Here is a 22113-nt window from a genome sequence, read left to right as displayed (position 1 = left end):
TTATGAGGAGTTAAACCCTTGATCTTGTCCCAAGAGGATATAACTTTATCCTGTTGAACCATAAATGTGTAATTTTAAATTTTATTATTTATAAATTCAGAGGATTATTCTATTTAATTGCATGTGAATACTAGTGAATAACAGAGAGCATTTTGGCTTTTAGATATTGCAGTGGATAGTGTTATCAATTTATGTTTTTACTCCTTTCACTAGGGCAATAGTGATGACAGGAAGAATGTTGGTAATGGAATTTCTTTCCTTTATAGCTTATGTAACAAATACCTCCCTAGATTTATTTCACCATTAAAAAGCAAAATTTTAACTGTTGGATACTGACACTGACAGATTTGTAAAATGCTATATCCTTTCAATGGGCAAAGAGAACGGGTTAGTATATAGAAGTGTTCTGGTCTAAGACTGAACATCAGTCTTGCTTAAGAAAGGATATTTACCTTTGAATTTTCTTTCTCATATTATACTATACCTGAGAGTAGTAAAAAAAGAAGCAATTGCAATGAAAATGTATTTAGACAGGTTGTAAAGGCAATAAAGCTTCACACAAAGTCAAGTTTGAATCCCAGGTAAGGTAGATTGGCAGGGTCAGGAAGTACTTGCATATTCATCTCATTAGGTAACAGGAATTGTATCACATGGCTTGTCTAATTTACCTCAGCTTAAGATCCTGTCTCAACTAGTTGCAGTGAATTATTTAAAAATTTAGCAGTGAGATCAGATTGGCAACCAGGAGAAAGTTTCTCATCAGCAAAGCAGTGCAGCAATGCACTGGAATGGGTCATCCCTGGAGGTTTCCAAGTCACAGCTGGACAAAATACTAGCTGGCTCAATGTGCTGGCAGTGCTGGTAGTAAGCCAGTGTTGGACAAGAGGGCTTGCAGAAGTCCCTGTCAGCGATCATTTCAGTGATTCTAAATCCAGAAAACTGCTCAGTAAATTATTTTACATAATTTGGCATTATTTCTAATTAAAAAACAAGAAATTCAGTTTATTTGTTATAAACTGTTAACTTTAATGTAAATCTATAATAATATTTACGAAAGACATTACTATGCATGCATGTTTGATCTGTCCACAAGTTTGGTAGAAAAGTAAATGCTTAGATTTTCAAAAGCCTGGTAAGTGTAATGTGAAGAAACTTGGCTAAACAACTCACACCAGTACTCCAGTGGGAACGGAGCACGTATAAAACCTTTGTAGGATTAAACCACTGCATTGATTGTCATCCCGTGAAGAAGAGAAGCTATATAAAATAATAGGGGAAGTAATTTCGTTTTTATTTATCTTGTTTAGTCACCAATTTTATGTTTTAACCTTTAAGAAATAAATTCCAACTGATACAGGATTCTAAATGAATGCTTCCAGTGTGGCTTGGTGGTGATGGTATCTGCAGGGTAACAATCCATCAGAACAGTTCTGAAGGTTTTCTGCAGATTGCTGAGCTTTTGTGAATATCTCAATGGAAATTATTTCAAGGCTTCTACACTGCATTGTAGTCATGGCACAACTACCTGGCAGACCAAAAAATCAGATCTCTCCAAACATCTGGACAGCAATCAAAGAACACTGCTAAGCACTTGTTCCCATGCCTTTTCCCACTCATTTTCTGTTAAAGAAAGGATGCCAGAAAATTCTTTACCTATGGGTTTATGTTTCAGGAGTTACAGTAAGCTTCTCCTTCAGCAAATATTGCTGCAGTATCCTACAATCCAATCCAGGAGCCAAGGATTGACTGGGTATGAATTCTAAATATCTTCTCACATTTGCTTACACATCACTTACAGATCTTTTACTTCCAGTGCCAGTTCAGTTTGGAGAAGCTGAGGCATGCAGAGAATTTACTACTATCCCTATTGTGCAGAGAAACACCAAGGCTACATACTTATTCAATTTAATACCTCTGTTTCTCAAAATTGTATGAAAAAAATAGCTAGAAGAGACCTCTGGACATCTTTTGGTGCACATCTTTTGGTGCACATCCTGCCACCATGGCCAGTTTTGAAATTAAACCCAAGTTCAAAGTTAATTCACTTTTTTCAGGGTATTTCAAACCATTTTACATGGATAAATATCATCGTCATTTTCCTCCCCTTAACTGATGAGTAAAATATTAATGAAGACAAATAACTTCTCAATATCATACTAGTTTGGAACAAATTATTGACTTCCATGTTCCCTGAAAGGTTATTAAGGTATTTCTGTAGATCTAAATGCAGCCAGGATATTACTCCAGATCTCATGTCTCAATATTCCTTTTATTAGGCTTTAACAAAAGGACTTCAGTCATCAGGACATTCAGCTCACAGGAATTTTTAATAAAGTAGTAAAGGAGATGTTCCCTTCCCTTCCCTTCGAGAATGCCACTACAAATTCATCCATTCAAGCACAATGATTTTAATGAGTCTCTTCAGTGTTCTCGTGTGATCTAACTGTAAAACTGATTTATTTTATAGCTTTAATTGCTTGATTAATCTGTTAAGAAACAAAATAATCACAGTACTGATCTTGCATAACAATGAGTGTCCATCTTTAAAACTTTTCTTCTCCACCCAGTTACAGTTATGAGACATTGTCCTTGTATGGAGCCTACAAACAAGTACCTCTATAAATATGCCTGCCAGGATTAAAGCTAAAGGTGAGCAATAACTCTTTTATTTCAGCAAGATCTTGGTTACAAATTAACTTTTCTATGCTCAGTGTACAAGGGCTTGCCCCATATGTTTTTCAGGAACTGGATCCTGTTGCTGTTCTGTTGAGACATACAATGTCATTCCTTTACATTATTTAGATCAATAAATTGCTAGTATAATTCAGAACAGAGAATGGGAGGGTTGTGGATAGAAGATGAATGAAAAGCCAGTTGCATAATCTGATACTTTCAAATGTGTGATATTGCAGGAAGGCCAGCATTTATTTAAAGGTTTTAAAAAACATTTTATAATATGTTTTAAATTCATTTTGTTAGAATAGTTCAGATAAATCAGTAACAGTAGAATTATATGAGTCAAGACAGTCTAAAAGTAGAAACCAGATGGGCTTCCTGTGAAGAGAGGCTACATTCTCTGAGATGAGCTAACATAAAAAGCATAGAAGCTTTTGGGCTCACCAGCCTTCAATATCATGTGTAGATTTCAAATAAATTTTCAAAGGTGTTTGGCGTTGATTTGAGGAGGATTAGTTTAATCTGACATATTGCTCTGAGTGAATTATAATCATTTTTCTTTCATATTAGATTCTAAAGACAAGTATTGGCATTCTCTGAGCCAGTTCACTGCAGCCTGTGAGCATATGTGTCAACCTGGCCAAGAGTTTATCATGTGTATGATCTTCTATAGAAATCTGCTAATTAAAATCCCATTATATATGAAGTACTCACATATTAGGGCTACAAAATGACATCCTCATGAAGGCAGCTAAATTGCAACAGCCTGGTATTTTTTTTCTGTGAACATAGCTACAGTTAAAATCTGTATTTACACTTAATCTGTGTTTACACTTATCTGAACAAACACTGCCTCTCTCCTAACACCCCCATATAAAGTGCGAGTTTGGGAGGCAGGGAACAGGTTGGGAAAAGAGGAACAGTTCTCACACTTCTCATTTTTATGGTTCTTATAACAGACTTCAGGGATAAGAATCATCCCATACTCAATAACATTCTGTTACACTGTCTCATTACCACTGTATCCAAAGGATATAACAAAAGGAAAATGAATGGGGTTTTAGTCTGACAAGGACTTGTGGAAATGCATTGACAGAGGAAAATATGGCTGTGGCATAAATTCAGCTAGAAAATACAATGCTGAAAATATTTTGAAAATATAAATATATATGCATGTTACAGATTAAAGTTTTCATCTCTGTTCAACAATTTGCCCTTTCTGTAACAATGTATATTCAGGATTGCTTCTCAGGCAGCTGTGTGAGCTGCAGAGACAGCAGCTGAGAGGTGTTTAACTGTCTTGTGATGTTCAGTGAGATGCACCTGTGCAAAGTTTCCTGCATGGCCTCTGTCAGGTAACTACTTGTAACACGTGAATTCTAAGATACCTCACATCGGAGAGCATCCTTGAACTGTAGTTTGTTTTCACTGAAATAAATGGTATTAGTCTTGCTGTTGGTGTTAGCATGAGGAATCAGTGCTTGCCAGAAGGAGGTCCATAATAACTGCTATAATTAATTAATTAAAAAATTGGAATGTTAAAAGATGAGAAAATGTGATTTAATAATTTAAGTAATCAAATATTCACAGTTAAATGTCCAGCTCTTCATTTTCCCAGGACAGACATCAGTAGCTAAATAGTAGCACCAATTTTCATTCAGCATAACACTAATATTGAAGTATAAACTGAAGACTTAATTAAACAAAAGAAAAATTATGACTCGTTTAACTTGCAGCACTTGGCCTTTAAAAATCATTAGTAACTCATCAGTGGTGGCAGTAGGAGAAATAAGTTCCAAAAGAGTTTAGAAACCTTTTGATTTTTTTTTTCTGCTTTAAAATCTATTTGAGTTTGAAAATATCTCTGAAAATTTTCTCAGTCCCCGGTGTTACAAATATTGCTGCTGCTGTTGAGCAGAAGTGTTTTCCTAGCAGCTGAACTAGGCAGTGGTTTCCCTTGTAGTCTCACCAGTGGAAGAGAGAGGAGTGGATAAAAGCTGCCCACCTTGGACTGCAGTTAATGCCCAGGAATCAGCTCCTTGTTGAGCACTTGTAGGAGAGAAAATGCAGGTCTTTACACTGTGTTTTTTCTAAACTTCCTAGATACATTCTTTCACAAAAAGAATTGTTTTACTAAGACCCATCTTTACAAACTGTATGAAAGACAGGGCCTAAATTGGGAATTGGAATATCCCTTAAAAATCCCTGTGGAATGCAGCACTTCCATTACACATTAGCGTTGGCGTCGGTAGCTGGATACACACACGGCAACGTGCACAAAGGGCAAATACTTAGAAGCAGGTAAAGACTTTTCTTTCGTGGAATTCAGTGCTAAGTCACAAATTGTGTTTTAGCCACGGCTCTCGAACGTCCTTCAGATTGGCCCGAGCCGGGCGAGGGTCCGAGCGCGCAGAGCCCGAGCGCCCAGCGCCGGGCGGGACCCGCTGAACTGAAAGCAGGTAGAGGCACTTCCTGCAGGCAGAATTCAACAGAGAAAGGGAGTTTGCCTCTGATCTCCTTCAAAAACCAATCAGGCCGGATCAGCCAGGCGTTGATTCTCCCTCCGTCCCTCCTACACCTTTTCCAGAGGCCCAATGGCCTTGTCCCTTTGGGAGATTGACTAGAGTCACATGAGCTGTACCAAGGGCAGGTAACTCAGGAGAGGGGAAGGGGAAGAGGGAAGGAAAAAAAAAAAAGAGAGAGAGAGAGAGAGAGAGAGAGAAAAAAAGCACCCAAGCCCAGACTGAGCTTCTGCCATGATGTCAGAGGGAAAGGAACCCACAGCTTGCTAATTTCACCTCCCAATCGGCCCCGGGAAGGAGATCACCGGGAACAGGTAGAGATGGGAGCTTTCTTTCTCCATGTTTTTTTTTTTTTCCTCAAACACCCGACCTCCTAAATAGCTCTTTCTCTCCTCTTTATATTGTGACTTCTCGTTCGCTTATTTTCCCTTTGATTACTTGGAGGTAGGGGGTGAGCCTTGTGGGATTTTTTTGGTTTTATTTTTTTTTCTTGTTTGTTAGTGTGTTTTTCTTTTGCTTTTTTTTTTTTTTTTTGTGTGTTTTTTTTTTTTTTTCCCCCCCTCTCTTTTTTTTTTGACCTCTGCTTTTGATTGTAGTTGTTTCCCCCTGTGGTCATGACGGCTTCGCACAGTGACTCTTTGGTGGTGTTGTTTGGGGCAACAGCTGGTGCATATGGGGCTAAACTGGGTTCGGATGAGAGGGAACTAATTCTCTTGGTGTGGCAAGTTGTGGATCTACAGAACAAGAAGGTATGGCTTCGATATCCGGGGCGAGGGCGCGTTCCCCGGCGCGGGGCGAGCGGGCTCTCCCGGGCGCTCGGCGCCCTCCCGGAGCCGTTTGTTCATTTCACAAATGCACCGAGGGAGGGGAGGGCCCGGGGGGCATTCCCTGCCCGGGGGGCATTCCCTGCCCGGGGGGCTCCTTTTTGTTCCGTCTCGAGGGAAGGAGTAACTTTTAAAGAAAGTTTGGCCGCTTCCACACCCTACTGCCCCGTCCGCCTTAAATCATGTGTAGCTTCGAGGATGTCTACGGACTTTTGAATCTTTAAAACAAAAAGCTGCCCCGGGTGGCTCCGAGCGTGCTCCCTTCCCTGGGAGCCGGCTCACGGTCACCGTTGGACCCTTTGGGCCTGCTTTTTGTTTGTTTAACCAATGTTTGGATAACCTTTAAGAGAATATTGACTTCTTTTAATTCTTAGGCCAACCTAAAAGTCATCTCTAGTATTTTTTCTCCCCAAAAGCCCTATCATAAATAACCCCCTAGAGATGAAGGGCTTTGATAAAACAAACAGGACTATCAATTTCATTAGTGGATTCACAAAACTGCCTTAATATTAAGTGATCTTCCCTTTGTACGTAACAACTCCCGCAAAAGTCGGTGCTAACTGCGAAAGGCCTCCCATGAAAATGGGCTTGGATACTCCGAAGCAGAGAGCGTGGCTCTCCGGGGTGGGAGGGAGAGAAACCGCGGCCAAAGGTTTCGATTTGTGAAATAGACAAATGAGTTTTCTCCTGGCATTTATCGGGAGGTGATACTGCACCTTTCTGATTTTTCTTCAGTCTCAACACAATGCTATAAAGAGCTCTTTCGATTGTTCCTCACTTTTGTCCATAATTTCTTGAATGTTTTTAGGTAGGAACGCTACACAAATCCCTGGTGAAAGCAGACAACTTGGACTTAAGTGACCAGTGTCGCGAAGTCAGTGGCTTAACACCAGAGGGACTGGGCAAAGCTGAACCACTGGACCGGGTTCTTCAACAGGTGAGGTGCTGCTTTTGGGAGCAAGGGATCTTCAGGGTGAAGCTTGTGAATGAAATTTAATGGATTTGAAAAAGAAAACAGACTTCAGTTTTGTCCTTCACCTTGAAATCACTAGCAAGTTTTCAGGCTTGTTTTTAAGCTAACCCAAAAGAGACCTGAACCATTTGAAATGGGAACTCCATAATTCTGAAACAGCTATGTATGATACCAGAGTATTTGAGCTGATGCTATGAGTCCTTGGAAGATCTGACTTCTATTTTTTTTTTGATGGGTCTACTTTTATTCCAAGTTTCTCTTAAGCTTTGAAAAAGTAGGCTAGTAAAAGTACTGCTTAATAAAACAGTGCTAGTCAAACTTTCAAACGTCACATGGTGCATTCTAATCTACACATTCACTGCTCTAATGGGTATTGAAAAACTTTTTCTCATTTGTTATTCCGAAAATCGGCTAAAATCTTCAAAATCTTTCATGTAACATCAGCTATGCTTGTTGTGTGTCACTCTCTTCTAGATGAGATTAATGAGTGGGTTATAAAGTGATTTGGTTTGATTTTTTTCTGATGTCTGTAGTTTTGTTCTTTGGCTCATTTAATATCACACTGAGACAGTAAATTTAAAATTTGTGTGACACTTACAGCTCAAGAGGACTTAAGATGCTTGAAAAAATTTAGTTTAAATAATGTACACATAATGCAGTTCCTGAAAGTTTGCTTGCTTTGACTGTCCTTTCTATACACGAAATGTGCTTGAATGGAAAAATACAATAGTGCATTTTTGTGTAACATATAAACCTGCCTTTCCACACCTTGTCTGAATCATTCGTAGGTGTGTTTCAGCAAGAAACTTGCTTAGGCAGTAGAACAGGTTCATGTTGCTGTAATTTCTGGTGACACAGATAACTTGGCAGACTTGGTCCTAACCCTCTTTGATACTGCATGGTTAACACTACACTCTGGAGTGTCTTTGAACACGTAACTTCTACGTGGCTTAAAATCTGTCAGCATTGGCATTTGTTCTACTTGCATTTGTTTTGCTGGAGTCCAGGACCAAGAGGTGATTTTTTTTTTTTTTTTTTTTTTTTTAAAGCTCCATAATAACCCCTGTGAAAATGTGCAGCTGCAGGTTTGATCTTGTCCCAGATCTTGCACTAAAGACATCTGGAACAGCTTAGCCTAGTACACTCTGTTTACCTTTATAACAGACACACTTTAATTATACCCAATACTTTATGAGAGATTGTATCTTATTGCCGTAAATTGCACTGTAGGTGGGTCTGCTTTAGCAAATAAAAGGAAATACTACCTTTGTGTGTAGGTGGGTAGAGACTCTTGAAAAACAATTTTTTTCCCTTTTTGTTTGCATATCTATGCAACTAAATAATGATTTTGCTGTTAATTGTTGGATGCCAGTTGTGATGTGGCCAGTTCCATCATAAGTTGCTGGAACACACCTTACCTAAACTCTTTTCCCTTCCCCTCTGTGTCCTGACTCCTGTGGGAATTAGGAAAGAATTAATTCAACTTCCTACTTGCAGCTGTGGCAAAAAGCAAAACTCCACATTCTTTAATAGTAAATAATTTTCTGCATTTTTGAAGAAAAGTCCATGGGATATTTTAATTGCATCATGTATTTTAAGGATGAGTCAGGTGACAACACGTACAGGGTTTTTTTTTTCTTTCTCAGTTAAGCATTTTGATTAGCAAAAGCAACTGGTAGTTGAAGTGGTTATATGAAAAGGAGGAGGAAAAGGAAGTAGACTTGTACCTTGATTTGAGATAATGTTATAGAGTACGTGAAATTAGCTTTCCACACCCTGCCTGGATTGTGGTAGAAAATTGATGATGCAGCTGAAAATTGCTCACCTTAGCACATATGTCAATCATGTAAATGAAAGTTTTGGTGTCTGCTTCTGGTTTTTTTCCCTTAGGTTCCCAGTCTCTAGACATAGAGGGAAGTAAGAACCACTGAGCACAAATCCATTGTAACTTTTATCCATGCTTCAGAGGCTTCTTTCAACTTCAAACATTCTGTGGTTCTGAATCAGTGATTTGTAGCTGGTAAACAGTAGATCAGCTTCTGTGGGTCTGGAGTTATTCCCCTGACCACAGAAAGTCTCCTTCCATTGCTGTATAGTTCACTTTCCAGCAATGATGGGGTCTGCCAAACGCCTGTAATTGTGCTCAAGTCTTTACTCTGGTTTAAACAGGCACTTCATCAAATTTTAATTTTACTTCATATTCTTAAAATGTTGCATCTTGCACAGCTTACTACTTGAGTTTGTCTTAAGAAATAATCTGAAATATGGTTCCTTATCAATAAATTTTGGTTGTTGTAATTTTACAAGGTTCTGAAGCACACTGTCTCCAAATAACCAAGCTGTTTGCTGCAGCATATGCTCTGTATGTTTTGTTGCAAGGTTTTTAATACTGTACTTGTCCAGGGTAACAAGCATTTGATTCCAGAGGTACTACTGCAGTTACGGGATCCATCTGTACTTTCTCATAGGTGATGGGCAGTGTTGTGATAGCTTTCCTTTGTGGGGGTGGAGTATGTACAAATGTCAGGGAAATAGTTACCTAAGTTATAAAATGTGGTGTGTCCTTTGGGAGCACCTTGCTTGATGTATTTAGTTCAAAATGGCATTAATAACTCACCTCTGATGTGAGACCAGTAATGGTGAGCTCACAGCTGCTGAGATGTTGCAAAATGCTACTGAGTAGAAAACTGAGGACTTTTATTTAACAAAGTAAGTGGGAGATCTCTTGTTCAAGTGTGTATTTGGAACTCTCTTGAGCCTGTGATTTAAGCCTCTAAACATGCATCAGCTACACTACTTAGCAAGGGGAATAGTTTCCTTCCTGCATGACTGGGACATTCTTGCCAGGTTTCATTGTTCAGATCCTCAAATCACAGGACTGGCTTATTTAGCTTGTTATTTATATTTTTCTAGTTAACTACTGTATCTTTATAGTTTCCCACTTTGCAAGCTTTTAAGGGAGAGCAGTTATTCTCAGGTTGCTCTCTGAAACCTTGCAGGAATGGAACCTTGCTTTTAAAGAACAAAACCAAAATGAACTTTGCCTTTCTCTCAGCCCCATTACTGTCATCAAAAAGCTGACATCCTCATGTGTTTCTCTGATTGTAGCCACGGGGGCTCTAAGTTAAAGATCCCATATGAAGTTGAAAGTGTTGTGGATTTCTTAATCCCTTCTATACAGAAAACCTGGCTGAATCAGCATGACTTGCCTTAAGACATGTTACTTTCCTTTTGCAAGGCAATATTTGCATGTCTTCCTGAAAAAGGATAAGTCTAAGAAGAGCTAATAATTTTGGAGAACTGTCTGCAGTATTTAGCTGTAATTACCATATTTCTTTGAACGATATACATAAAAAGGGAGACATTCTCATGTAGTTTTGCTTTTAGACCTATTAAAAACATTCAACTTTAATCTATGGATTGACATTAAAATATTAAAAATTTTTGTAAAAGACTCTCCTAGTCTTGCTGATTGAATATATTGAATCAAATACACCAGTGAATATTTTGATTCATATTCTTATACAGAGAGAAAGAAAAAGCTGAGCCTTTCCCCCCACTACATTCCCCTAAATAATGCTCAAATTAAAAATACTGAGTGGTTGCCACTTTACTAGGTGATAACAGATTGCCAGTTCCCTCAAGCATGTTTGGATGCTTATTGATCATCCAGCTGAGCTGCAGGTGCAATTTATTTTCAGCAAATTCAGCAAGAAACAAGCTGGTTAAATGAGCTTTTGGGAACAAATGGGATGGGGGGAGAGGTGGAAGAACTCATGAATTCCTCTAACCTGATAAACCGGTTCCAACCCTTTTTTAAAGAGAAACTTGTTCTGCAGCTTCTTCTCCACAAAGTGCTAGCAGAAAGTTTTCTTGGCTCACTTGCCAGCTGTCACATCTTCATTTTGTATAAATGATTTTTTAAATTTATTTTTAATACACCCCTCAGTCTTCAAACTGCAGAAAAAATCTGAAAATGCAGGATGACTTTTTTTTTTTTTTTTGAGTCTTATGGCTGGTCTTCCAACTTCAGATTATTTGTTGACTGCATCACCTTAGCAAAACTTCTAACAGAGTTTGGAGTATTTTCTGCGTCTGACTTCTGACGGTTTTGAGCAGGTGTTTGGCAAACCTTTGGCAAGTGTTACTAGACAGGCTCTTCTTTCCACAACAAACACTTAGGGTGTCATTTCACAAGATTTGGCTTCAGCAGTGAAGCCAGCTTCTCCCCTGGCCCTATACCAGACTTTGCCATCTTTTTGTTGTGTCAGTAAAACCCTTTGTGAAGCTGTGCTGCAAACAGGATCGCTGAAATGAGCAGATGGGGTGGGAACTTAAAACTGCTTTGCTGTCCAAGCTCACATCCTGTGAAACTACACCCTTTGGTCGTGTTTTCATGATCCAACACGTTTGATGGCGATACCAGCTTAAGCTGTTTCTGCCCTTGAACATTTCAGTGGCACCTTTCACTGAGGCAGGTGCTGCTATATGGCCCTCCCTCCTGCATTCTGCCAGTACAAAGTCTTTGGGGCTGCAGATTGAATTGGAGCAGGGCACTGCTCTGAGTTGAAGGCAGTTCTGGTTTGGAGTCTGATGCACATAAGGCAGATTAGGAAGTTCTCTCAAGGGCAGCTGTAGCACCAAGGTGTGGGTGAAAGGAGGGTAACATTTTAAGACAGGTAGGGCACTGAGCAATTTATGTGAAACTGTGGCCTTGGTTTGGCATCAGCACTGAGTGATGAGGATTTCCTGATAGACACAAGGGCCTTCAGGTTGTTAGGGTAGGTAAGTGATAAGATTCCTGTCTTACAGGAGGGCTGAGTGTACAGGTAGCCTTATGTAGAGTTTTCACATTTAATAACATCCAATAGCTACCTATTTTCATTGATAAATGTAGATGAGGATTGGTTAAATTATGTTTCATACTTCTTTTTGGAGTGTCATCAGTATTTACTGTGTGGAATTAAGGATGTGCTAATGCTTCCTGTCGCTGTAGGATGTTGCAGTGTGGATTTTTATTTTTTTTTTTAGCTATGGCTAACATTTTTTTCCAGGACCTTAGTTACAAATCTATTGCTGATGGCCTAGATAAACTATTTTTCTCTTCACAAATTCTCAGTACTACCTAGCCCATTATATTATTATTGAAACAAATCTGTTACCTCAAAAAGCCCAGAAAAGGCTTCATAGCTTAAACAGTTCTTCTGTGATGTATATTTATATATATATGCATACAGAAATATACATATGTAGATCATGTGAATCCATTTGTTATTGGCAGCACTTATGTTCTGTTATGTCGTGTGGAAAAGCAGTGACCTTACCTTCTCCAAAGGCTGCAATACTTTTATCTGAATTCCTCAAGTATTCACTATAAGAAATAGGAAGGTTTCCTTGTTTTGTTCCTGTATCTAGCAATGTTTCACTTCTGAATGAGCAGAGAATTAGATAAAATAATTTGTCTAAAGCTGCATATTCTTTTTCTTACTGGTGTAAAAGTGGAGTAGCCTTAGCAAGCTGAGCTATCTTCTCTTAAAACCAGAAGTGCCAATATTAATGAAAAGTGAATAATTTGTCCTAGTGGTTTGAGGATATGGGTAGACTTTTTTCTGATAGCAGATGTTGCTACATTTTCTGGTGAAGTTGAACAGTAACAATTCATTACCAAGTCTGGGAATAGCATATATGGACCAATAAACTTTACTGTGAGCTTGCAGAACAGCTTGAGGTGCCTGTCTTCACAGGGAGAGATGTTGTTCCATGTTTGTAAACTGTGTCACTAATACATTTGGATGTTTCCACAGCTATAATATGCCTGAGTACTTGAATTTCTGTTGAAATTGTTCTTGCAGGTTTTTTTCTAATATCATTGAAATACAGCAAAATAGAGGGTAGAAGCATTTTGGTACAAAGATTGTTGGAGTGCATGATCCTCAGAGACTTTGAACTTCTTTCCTCTAACTTGCTCTAAATAGCTACTGAAAAAATCACTGGAAATGTGTTAATGAATTATTGTCAGGGTTTTCGAAAGCGGCTGAGGAATAAATGAAGCATAAAGGATTTTAACATGTAGATGTGGCATTTAGCGACATGGTTTAATGCTCAACCTGGTACTATCAGGTTAATGGTAGGACTCCATGATCTTTTCCAAACAGAATGATTCTATGATTTGTATTCTATTATTTTGGCAGTAATTGTATGTGCAGTGCTTCTGTCTGTTCTTGCTGTTAACATGGAAGCAGCTTAGAAAACTTTGTGTGGATTTCTCTGCATTGTCTGCAAACTTGTGCTGTTTCTCTCTTCCTCTGGTAGCATTTTGAAAGGGTTGCACACTTCCTCAATCTGTATGTTGGTTTACTTGATTTTTCCCCCCCTTTTAATAAACTAACACTCTTCAGTTATATATGAAGATCTTAGGTAGCTGAGTGCTGCCAAACGAGGGCAATGTCTCTGTCAATCTGTTGCAGCACTTTGCTGAGCAGTTGGGTTTCAGACTGATGCACAGATGCTAGAATTGATACTGCTAGCAAAGCAGTGTTGTGGCCAGAACTAAAAATGCTGATTAAATATTAATTTTTTGCATCATAATGTCAACCCTGTCTCATTTTTTAATTTCTGTGGTTAAAAGTAGAAATTTTATATCTCTTAATCAGAAACAAAACCAGTCATTCTCCCTCACGTTCATGTCTTTGCCCTCCTATCTGCTCTGGAGAAGCTTTTTTGTTTCCTGCAGAGATATCATGTTGTTTTCTGTTAGCTACAATCTTATTCCAATAGAAGGGGGGAAATACTGATGCTCTGAAAGACACCTTGACATGTGTTCTAGGAGAGTCTTGAGTCAGAAATCATGTTTGTTCTACAAGCTATGTTTCATTGCTTTGCTCTGATAAATCTGTGGTGGTGTTCTTTAAACTGTTCACAACTTACTCTAGCGTACTTCTACATAATAGCCTCTGTTCTTGCTTTGTTCACAAACAGCTGCTTTGCTTATTTGTCCCTCATGCATTAAATCCACATGCTGTGAAGATAGATGTGAATTATGGGATAAATATTAAGCAAAAGGTATTGGAAGTTGAAATTCAAATGATCGCCCCTTGTGATGAGAGACAAAATAAAACAACTAAAACCAACTCTCTCACTTCCCCCAAACTTCTATTTCAAAATATTTTTGTTTCTCTTTCCTCCTGCTGCCTTTCTTTATAGATCTGCAATGGGCAGAGTGTGGCAAAAAAGGATTGAGAAATGGATATTTTATTAACATTAAAATATTAGATAGAAACATAAGGTTAAGCAACATTTGTATTCCTTCTTGCAAAAACTTGGCTCCTGTGATGATTTTGGACACCTGTTAGCTTAAAATGAAAGGTTCTGTTACTAGAGTTCTAGGACAGTCTCTGAATTTTGTTATCATTCTTATTGAATTCAAATCAAAACTTAATCAGTGAGGTTTCCATTCTCTGGCTCTTATTCTAGAGAAATGTAAACTTGTGCTGTAACATTACAATGAGCTGTGTCGACATTGGCAGTGTGTGGAATTAATTCTGCTGTAATTTCTGTAAAGGTGTTTACTTGCCTGGTAAGTAAGTCTGTTGCAGTGAATTGCACTAAGAGGAAAGTAGAACTATAGTAATGTTACTTGAAAAATAAAAGTGAAAAAAACCCTATGGAGGTTTGCTGTGTAGCCAGACCTTATTGTAGCTGAAAGTTGATTTAAGTTAACTTTGGAGCTTAAGAAATACACAAGATGTATAACACACTCTTGAATCAAATACTATTGGATTGGAGGGGGATCATGAAAGATAGAGAGTTGGAAATACATAATTGTCACAAGAATATGACTGTGACAGAGTTTTGCAGTTTGCTTGATTGATAATTTGAGTGTCTCAGTGTTATTTCTTACAACAGAATTAAAATGACACAGGACTTCATCTTGTTGTAAAGCATGTGAGATGGCACCTTGTCAATATGAAGGGCAGAAGAAAACTGCTGTTCTTGTGATTATGCTTAAAGAAACAAAAGGCACCTTATCAATATGAAGGGCAGAAGAAAACTGCTGTTCTTGTGGTTATGCTTAAAGAAACAAAAAATATAAATCAACACCCTTTCTCTATAAGTCTCAGATGCTAAGATTTGATCACAAGAATCTGTGACTTGCTCCGCATTCAGACAAACACAAGTCAAGTCTTTTGGTCACAAGGAACTCACTTTGGAAGGAGTAAGTTACCTGAAAGGGAGGATGCAGTTCTGTAAGAGGAAGCAACATCCAAATAGTGTAACCATTAATGTCCTTGTTCTGTGTTGAGCAGGTCTGAATCCCTTGGAAGGCCAAGTGTACATTTTGTTCTTACTCAGTTGTGAACTGCTAAAATCATATCTCTAATAATTTCTTACTCTCATTTTTCCATATGAGTCATTACCAATTCTTGATCCTTGCCCTAATCTGTGACTGGAAAGTTTGAGTGATTGAAGGTATACTGATTTAGGGATCTAATTCCACTTGTCCTTTATGTATTTGTGAAAGCATGTTTGTACAAGAAAGGGAACACTCCCCCATTTACAAAGCAAAACAGGGTCAATTTAAGAAAGTTTGACTTTCTTTTGCTGATATTTGTAAGAGTTTGATCAAGAATCACTTGGATTCTTATATAAGCAAAGATACTCCATAGATTTCAAGGCTGTTATTCAGGAAAGTCCACGCTTATGATATTCTTACAGTACACGTTTAATGGAGAGGCAGCAGTATGAGAAAATTATGCAGGAAACTGGGTTGTAGGTGATAAGTGTCTCTTCATTCTTTTGGTGTTGCCTCATCTTTTTAATTTCCCTGCTTATTACTACAAAAAAAAACTTGAGAAACAACCTACTAGAAAAAAATGCTTTAATTTTGCAGGCATTGGCTATTCTCCTACAACTGGTTAAGCTTGCACTACAAACAATGAGGTAGTGTTGAGTAAATAGAGCAGTACCAAGCATTACAGTCAATAGAGCCAGTGCTAAAGATCACATTGCTAATGAAAGTTTGTCCTTGAAACAGAGGTGAGTGGGAGTGGGGGAGGTATAGAACACTGAGAGAGAGCTTGTGCTTATATCAAGACTTTGGGAAATGTTGCAGTCATGGCATTAATTAAAACCTAGAGTTTGGAAAGTATGTTCAACCTTGTCTTTCAGGCTATAATGACTTGCTCTGTGAGTTGAGCTGATAGCAAGCAGCCTGTGAGGACTGTGAGGCACCATTGTGAACCTGCTTGAAATGTAGGTAAAAGGTTGACAGAGTAGGGATTTTTTTGTGTTAGTAGTATTCAGAATTTTCTTTTTGCTTAAAATCAGACTTATGAATAATCTGTACTAACAATTGATTACATATTTTGCAAGACATATATTTTTGTGTTATTTTGTTGGTTTTGATAGCTATGGCCTCTTTCACACAGATTAATTTAAAGTGAAAACATAGTTTATCTCAGTAAGTGTTTCTATATTTAGCAGTTTACTGACACATAATGTAGTAGTAAAGTAAGTCCACAAACTCTGAAATTCTTATGTTGCTGGGCTGGGGTGCTTTATCTTACACAAGGCTAACTTCAAGTAGCTTATTTGTGGAGTACTCTGCATATTTCAACACTCTCTTATTAAAACAGGTTGTGCTTTTGAAGATAAAAGCCTGTGACCTGATTGCTGTGACATTCAGATGGCCTGAGCCATGGTCTTGCCTTTTATGCTTAATGCATTACTTGAATTAGATGCTGTAGATACCATAGCTGGAAAGCATGCAAATAATCTGGTGTTTCAAACTTCCATCTAAGAAATAATTAATCAAAAATGGTCATAAAATGCTCAAGTGGCATGGCTTGGACAGATCTTTGTCATGGCAGAAGGCTAGATGTTTGCATTCTTTCCTAGGAAGAATTAAAGCATCTAGTTAGCTATTGTTTACTTTGCTGCACAAAGACCCAGGTCCAATTAAAATGAACCACAGAAAGAAATAATGTGGAAGTTTCATCTTTAAAACTGTTTACCACAGCCCTGAGTAACGATGGTCTGTTTTCTATGCTCCACAGAGTGTCACTGGACAGACAGACCATGACAATTTTTGCTCTGTTTCTGTATTTCATGTTCCACCTGTTGCTGAACAACTCTAAACAAACTTATTTTTATGCAGGAAATTAGCTGTAGGCTACTCTCACCAGCTAAGTTTAAAGTTGCCAGTCCCTCTATTTATTCTGAAGGAGTATAATGAATTTTAAAGGAATTTTCTCTGTTTTATTGACTAGAAGGATGCAGTAAACTTGAAGAATACCTTCCATTTCCCCCCCTTGAGGTTTTGCAGTAATTATAAGAGGTGTCTGTAGGCCTTTTTCTCTTGAGAGAATTTTGGTGACCTGTGAGGTGACAACAAGGAGGAGGACAAGGTGGTATTATTTCCTGTAACTTCAGCTTTCCAACAAAGTAAAAGGTAAAAGTGAATATCATAAATACACTTAAAAACATAATTCTGTATTTTTCAACTACTACTGCTTTTGAAGATTTGTGATTGGAATTTCATGGCAGAACCCCAAGCCTAAGATAGCTGAGACCCTGTTGTCACATTTTGCTCACAGCATGAGTGGAAAAGAATTAATTTCTTTCTGTGAGAGAGGCAACAACAGGAGTTTGTCTGTTTAAGCAGCTGGTGTGGAGGAAACTGCTTTGGAAGCGCTAGAGAAGCAGCAGGATGTGCAGCACGGGGTCTGGACCTCTGCTCAGGAAAGAAGACAAGGTGACAGCAGATTACCAGGTAGCAAGAAGCAGCATAATGTACTTGAGAAGAAGGCAGTCTCCAGTGCTTGAAGCTCAGTGCCACATCCTGCCTCTCCTTGAGACTTAGTAGGGCAAATTTGCTCTTACACTTGCAAATTCCAAAGATGGATCTGGACTCTAACTGGTTTTGGCTATGTAATATCTCTCTTGAGTACATTTGTGGTGGGCTTTGTGACCGATTAGTCCTTCTGTTATTTAATGTAGTTTCTAGGCCATCAAGAAATATAAGGTATAAGGTGTAACTTGACTGGTCATACTGAGCAAAATTAGATTCTCTGGCAAGCTGGAAATGGACCCCATGCTTTTGTCCAAGCTAGTCTGCAGTCACTAAATAATCTCAGGCATTAGTGTTCAGTAGAGCAAATAATTGCCTTCCTCCTAATAGCAGAAATCAACTGGCAATATTATTTTTGAACATTTCTAGTGAATGGACCTGGGCTGCCTCTGTCATCTCCTGCATGTTTGCCCTGCAATGAATTAAAACCAAGGGGCAATTTCTTTTTCATGTTTATGTCTGAATGGTATCTAAACATGGTGTTTTTACCCCTGTTTAGGTAGAAGGGGAAAAGAAGTTATTTGTAGCTTGTGGCTATACTGGGGCTTACACTTTTTTCTTTTTTTCTTCATACAGCAATTTCAGCACAAGGTCACCATGTATCCATTATCAGCCATGTGGAATATCAGTTAACAGATGAACAAAGGCAAGGGCTTACTATAGGATTCTCTGTTTAAAAAGTTACCCAGCACAATAAAGGGTTATCATACTTGTAAATAGTGCTGAAACGCAGTCTGTGCACCTCCCAGTAGTATTGACATGCTTTAAATTCCTTCATTGCGTGGATAAGGGTGACACTATCACCAGGGTTGGAAGAGTGAAGGAGCAGAAGACTGCTCATGGAGAGTATTGTAAATAAATGTGAAACCCTCATGGGTGTAGGAGCTGAGGCACGAAGTCCAAGTGAAAATATTTCCCTAGGCTGACATGTCATGGTATGTTGTGTGTGTGCAAGCTTTGTATACCAAAGCCATGGCTTGTTACTCCTGACTTTTCTCATGCTGTATTAGACCCTTTAAGCCTTCAGAAAAACTTCAGGATTCAGTGGTGCTCCAATCTTGCTTATGTTTTAGTGGCATCTCAACTTTTGGTCTCCTTCACTTCCCCCCATCCTGGAAAACTTGTCCTTTCCCAAACACCCCCAGCCCCTCAGGCACACAGTGTGGTGCCATTGGTGTCCTGATCTTTGGTGGAGCTGCAGAGTGGGCAAAAGAGAGTCCAAAGTGGTGGGAGTCACACAACAGCTGAGGCTGGCATGCACCTATAGATGTTGTCCAGCCCAAGCCCTGAAAGCAGGGACACTTGAGCAGGCTGCCAAAGACCATGGCCATTTGGGTCTTTAATATCTTCAGTGATGAAGAACCTGCAACTTCTCTCAGCAGCCTCTTTCATTGTTCAACTTCTTGAGACCTCCTTTCAGGAACCACACCTGCAACTGTATAATTGGGTTTGGGTGTTCTCTGGAATAAATTGTAGAGGACTTAGCATAAAATCAGGCTTTGAGGCAACAACTGCAGTACCTTTTGCCTGTTGAAACAGAACTGGGAATAGAAAATCTTCAGTGAAACCTTTTTGAAGATTATCCTTTGTTTTCCATGCTGCTGTTAACTGAAAGAAGACTGATCATTGTTGTCTGCTCAATGCTACAAGCGAAGAATGACTCACACCAAAGGCCTGAAAGAGAGTCTAAAGCTCTAATGTTGTGAATTGCAGTAATGTCTAATAAGTGATGATTATTTTTTTAAAATACAAGTTACCCTGGAAAACATCCATGGTTATAAACAGTATGGCTTTAGTCATAGGTTTGCACAAAGGAGGTGTAAGCAGTGCATATTTATGTGCCTCAGATGAAACTTTTTTTCTTCCCAGGGTACTTTACAGATCTGTGAGTCTTATTTTCACTTTCTCTAGAACAGTTTCATTTTAGTAATATGAGGGGTTTTTAATCTCAAGAGAATATATCAGAATGCAAGTCCTAAGTGAGCCAAAAAAACTTTTCTTCTAAGTTATTCCTGAAAGTTTTCTTTTTAATAATGACCCAAAGCCATCATTCCTGAAAAAGTTTTATTGTCAGGGTTTTTGTTTGTTTTGGTAGTTTTTGTTTTGTTTGCTTGAAGTTTTTTGCAAAACACAAATCTAGAATGCTAAACCTGTTCAAAGTCTTTTGACAGGTTTTAAACCAAAAGAATTATCATCTCTGTCTCATGTCTCCAATTTTGACTGGACTAAATATGATCTGTTCACCACCCCAAGTCTAAAGATGACATGGATGAAAAAACGAGCACTTTTTGATATGCTGATATGGCAGAAAGTAGACCATGTATTCATCTTCAATCACCAAATTCTATACTCTGGGCAATTTAGTAACATCCTGTTGATACGAGTTATTTGAAGCCAGATCCCTCACTGTGAGGACCACTCTTTGTACAAAGAATATTGATAAATATAACTCATCTTTCTACTTGAAAATAGATTCGAGTCTATGCTGTTTTTTCAGCATAAGTGTGGACTACAAGCTAAGCTGTTTTCTGGATTTTTATGTTATATTTTAGCATGTCATTCCAGACCTGCTTAAACTGCAAGGATGCCTTTAATTCTGAAGCTCTGTGAATGATTTTGTCTTGTCTTAGCTGTGATGGGTCAGTAGGGCCAAGATAAGCAAAACAGAAAAATTCTGTGCATGACAAAGGAAAGGATCTTCTTTTAAAGACTCACTAGGAGCTCCTGGAAATCTGATGCATAAGGGGCAGCTGAATTTTCTGTTACTTCTCAGAGGTGATTTGAAGAAAGAATCCCCCAGAGTGCCATGGTGTTTTAGAAATGGTTCAATTTGATAGCATGGGTGCATGCTGTGACTGAACTAAGTATTTAATTACCATGCCAGGCACAGATACAGCACAGATGCAGTGGCCTTTCTCAAGGATGACAGCTATTTTTAGTAAGGGAAATGAGACTATCCAAATAGACAGATGTTTATTTTAGTTTCTCGTGCATCATAACTGTAGAAAAAGCCTAATGAAGACTCTTCTTGTTTCTCCAAGATCTACATCTTAGCTCAGCTATATTTAAGGCAACACGAAGGGGGCTGTTATTTTAGTCCCTTGGGATTCATCTGTAAAAAACACAGCAGCTTGTGCTGGCTTTCATCCAGCTTTGCTGCTGGCAAAACATGTCTCTTCAATCTCTTTGTACTCTCAGCTACATGACCAAAATCCTGTTTAGCCGGTTTTTCAAACTGGTGTTCAAAGTCTCTCCTTCCCTCTCACCACCTTTTCTCTAAGAACTGGTTTAGGTTTTGTGGAGGCAAGTATACAGAGCAGCTTTCTTGATTCTTCCTCTTCCCTCTGTTCTGTTTTTAATCTTGGTGTGGAATTATTGAACATATTCCTTTAAATAAGGAATGACTCATCAATGCTTTGCTGGAGAGACTGATCTGGTGGAATAAGCAAGAAAGGTGGAGGATGATGCTGATAGACTGGTTCTTGCAGTCAAAATGAGGGCTGGTTGCAAGAGGCAAAGAGATAATTAACAGTGTGTTAGTGCTGTGGAAGGAGCAGATGAGCAGGGCAGACAGGGTGTGTGAGCTTGGTGGGAGCAGTGTTAAGGTGGGGCAGCTTTTCCTGCTGGAGTGGGGGCGTGCTTGGACGGCAGCATGAAGGTGAATGACAGCAGGTAAATAGCTGAGATGGATTTTATTAGTGGAGTGAAGGAGATGGGGATGGAATTTATGAAATGACAGAGTTGTGGACAGGTTGTTCAACATGTGAGACAGAAAAAGGTAATGTAAATCTGGTGCTGGTCTTAACTTGTCCTTTGCTTGCTCCATTTGGGTGGATGCCGGTTCAAGGCTGTCTTTTGAAATGCTGCCTGAAATCTGTGGTGCAAGAAAGGAGGCTGAAGATGGCTTTTCCTGGGCAATGCTGAATTGCTTAACTGGTGTGGCTTGTTGTGCTGAACAGTGTGGCTTTACAAACACATCTGCCCTAGCTCCTTTCACACGTTTGACTCATGTGTTGTGTGTATCTATTGCCTGAAAGACTTGAGGGTCCAGTGTGATCTATAGCAGCAAGAGCTGCTCCACAGCTATGCCTTTCATACTCAACCTCTGCAGAATCAGGAGACATCTCCTGTGGATGAAAGAAGCTACTTCAGGCTGATCTCAAATATCTGTTGTTCCTCTGGGGCTATTTTGCCCTGTGCTGTGATCCTGAGTGAATCTTCCCATTCACTCTGCTACCCCCTCCTCTCCTCAGTTAACCCATGCCATAG

General features: G+C 38.9%; 1 protein-coding gene across 4 annotated transcripts in view; it reads left to right on the top strand.

The window, feature by feature from the left end:
• The first annotated feature begins 5812 nt into the window (after positions 1 to 5812).
• Positions 5813 to 22113, top strand: part of ESRP2 (epithelial splicing regulatory protein 2) — a 40741-nt gene continuing 24440 nt past the window's right edge. For all 4 annotated transcript variants that reach the window (XM_041400713.1, XM_041400717.1, XM_041400716.1 and 1 more), the window contains exons 1-2: positions 5813 to 5947; positions 6831 to 6959. In XM_041400713.1, the coding sequence (XP_041256647.1) occupies positions 5813 to 5947; positions 6831 to 6959 (264 nt within the window). The remainder of the gene's footprint in view (positions 5948 to 6830; positions 6960 to 22113) is intronic.

The sequence above is a fragment of the Onychostruthus taczanowskii genome, unplaced genomic scaffold (assembly GCF_017590055.1).
Source record: "Onychostruthus taczanowskii isolate IOZ18803 unplaced genomic scaffold, ASM1759005v1 scaffold18, whole genome shotgun sequence".
NCBI lineage: Eukaryota > Metazoa > Chordata > Aves > Passeriformes > Passeridae > Onychostruthus > Onychostruthus taczanowskii.
This window is presented reverse-complemented; position numbering and strand designations above follow the sequence as displayed.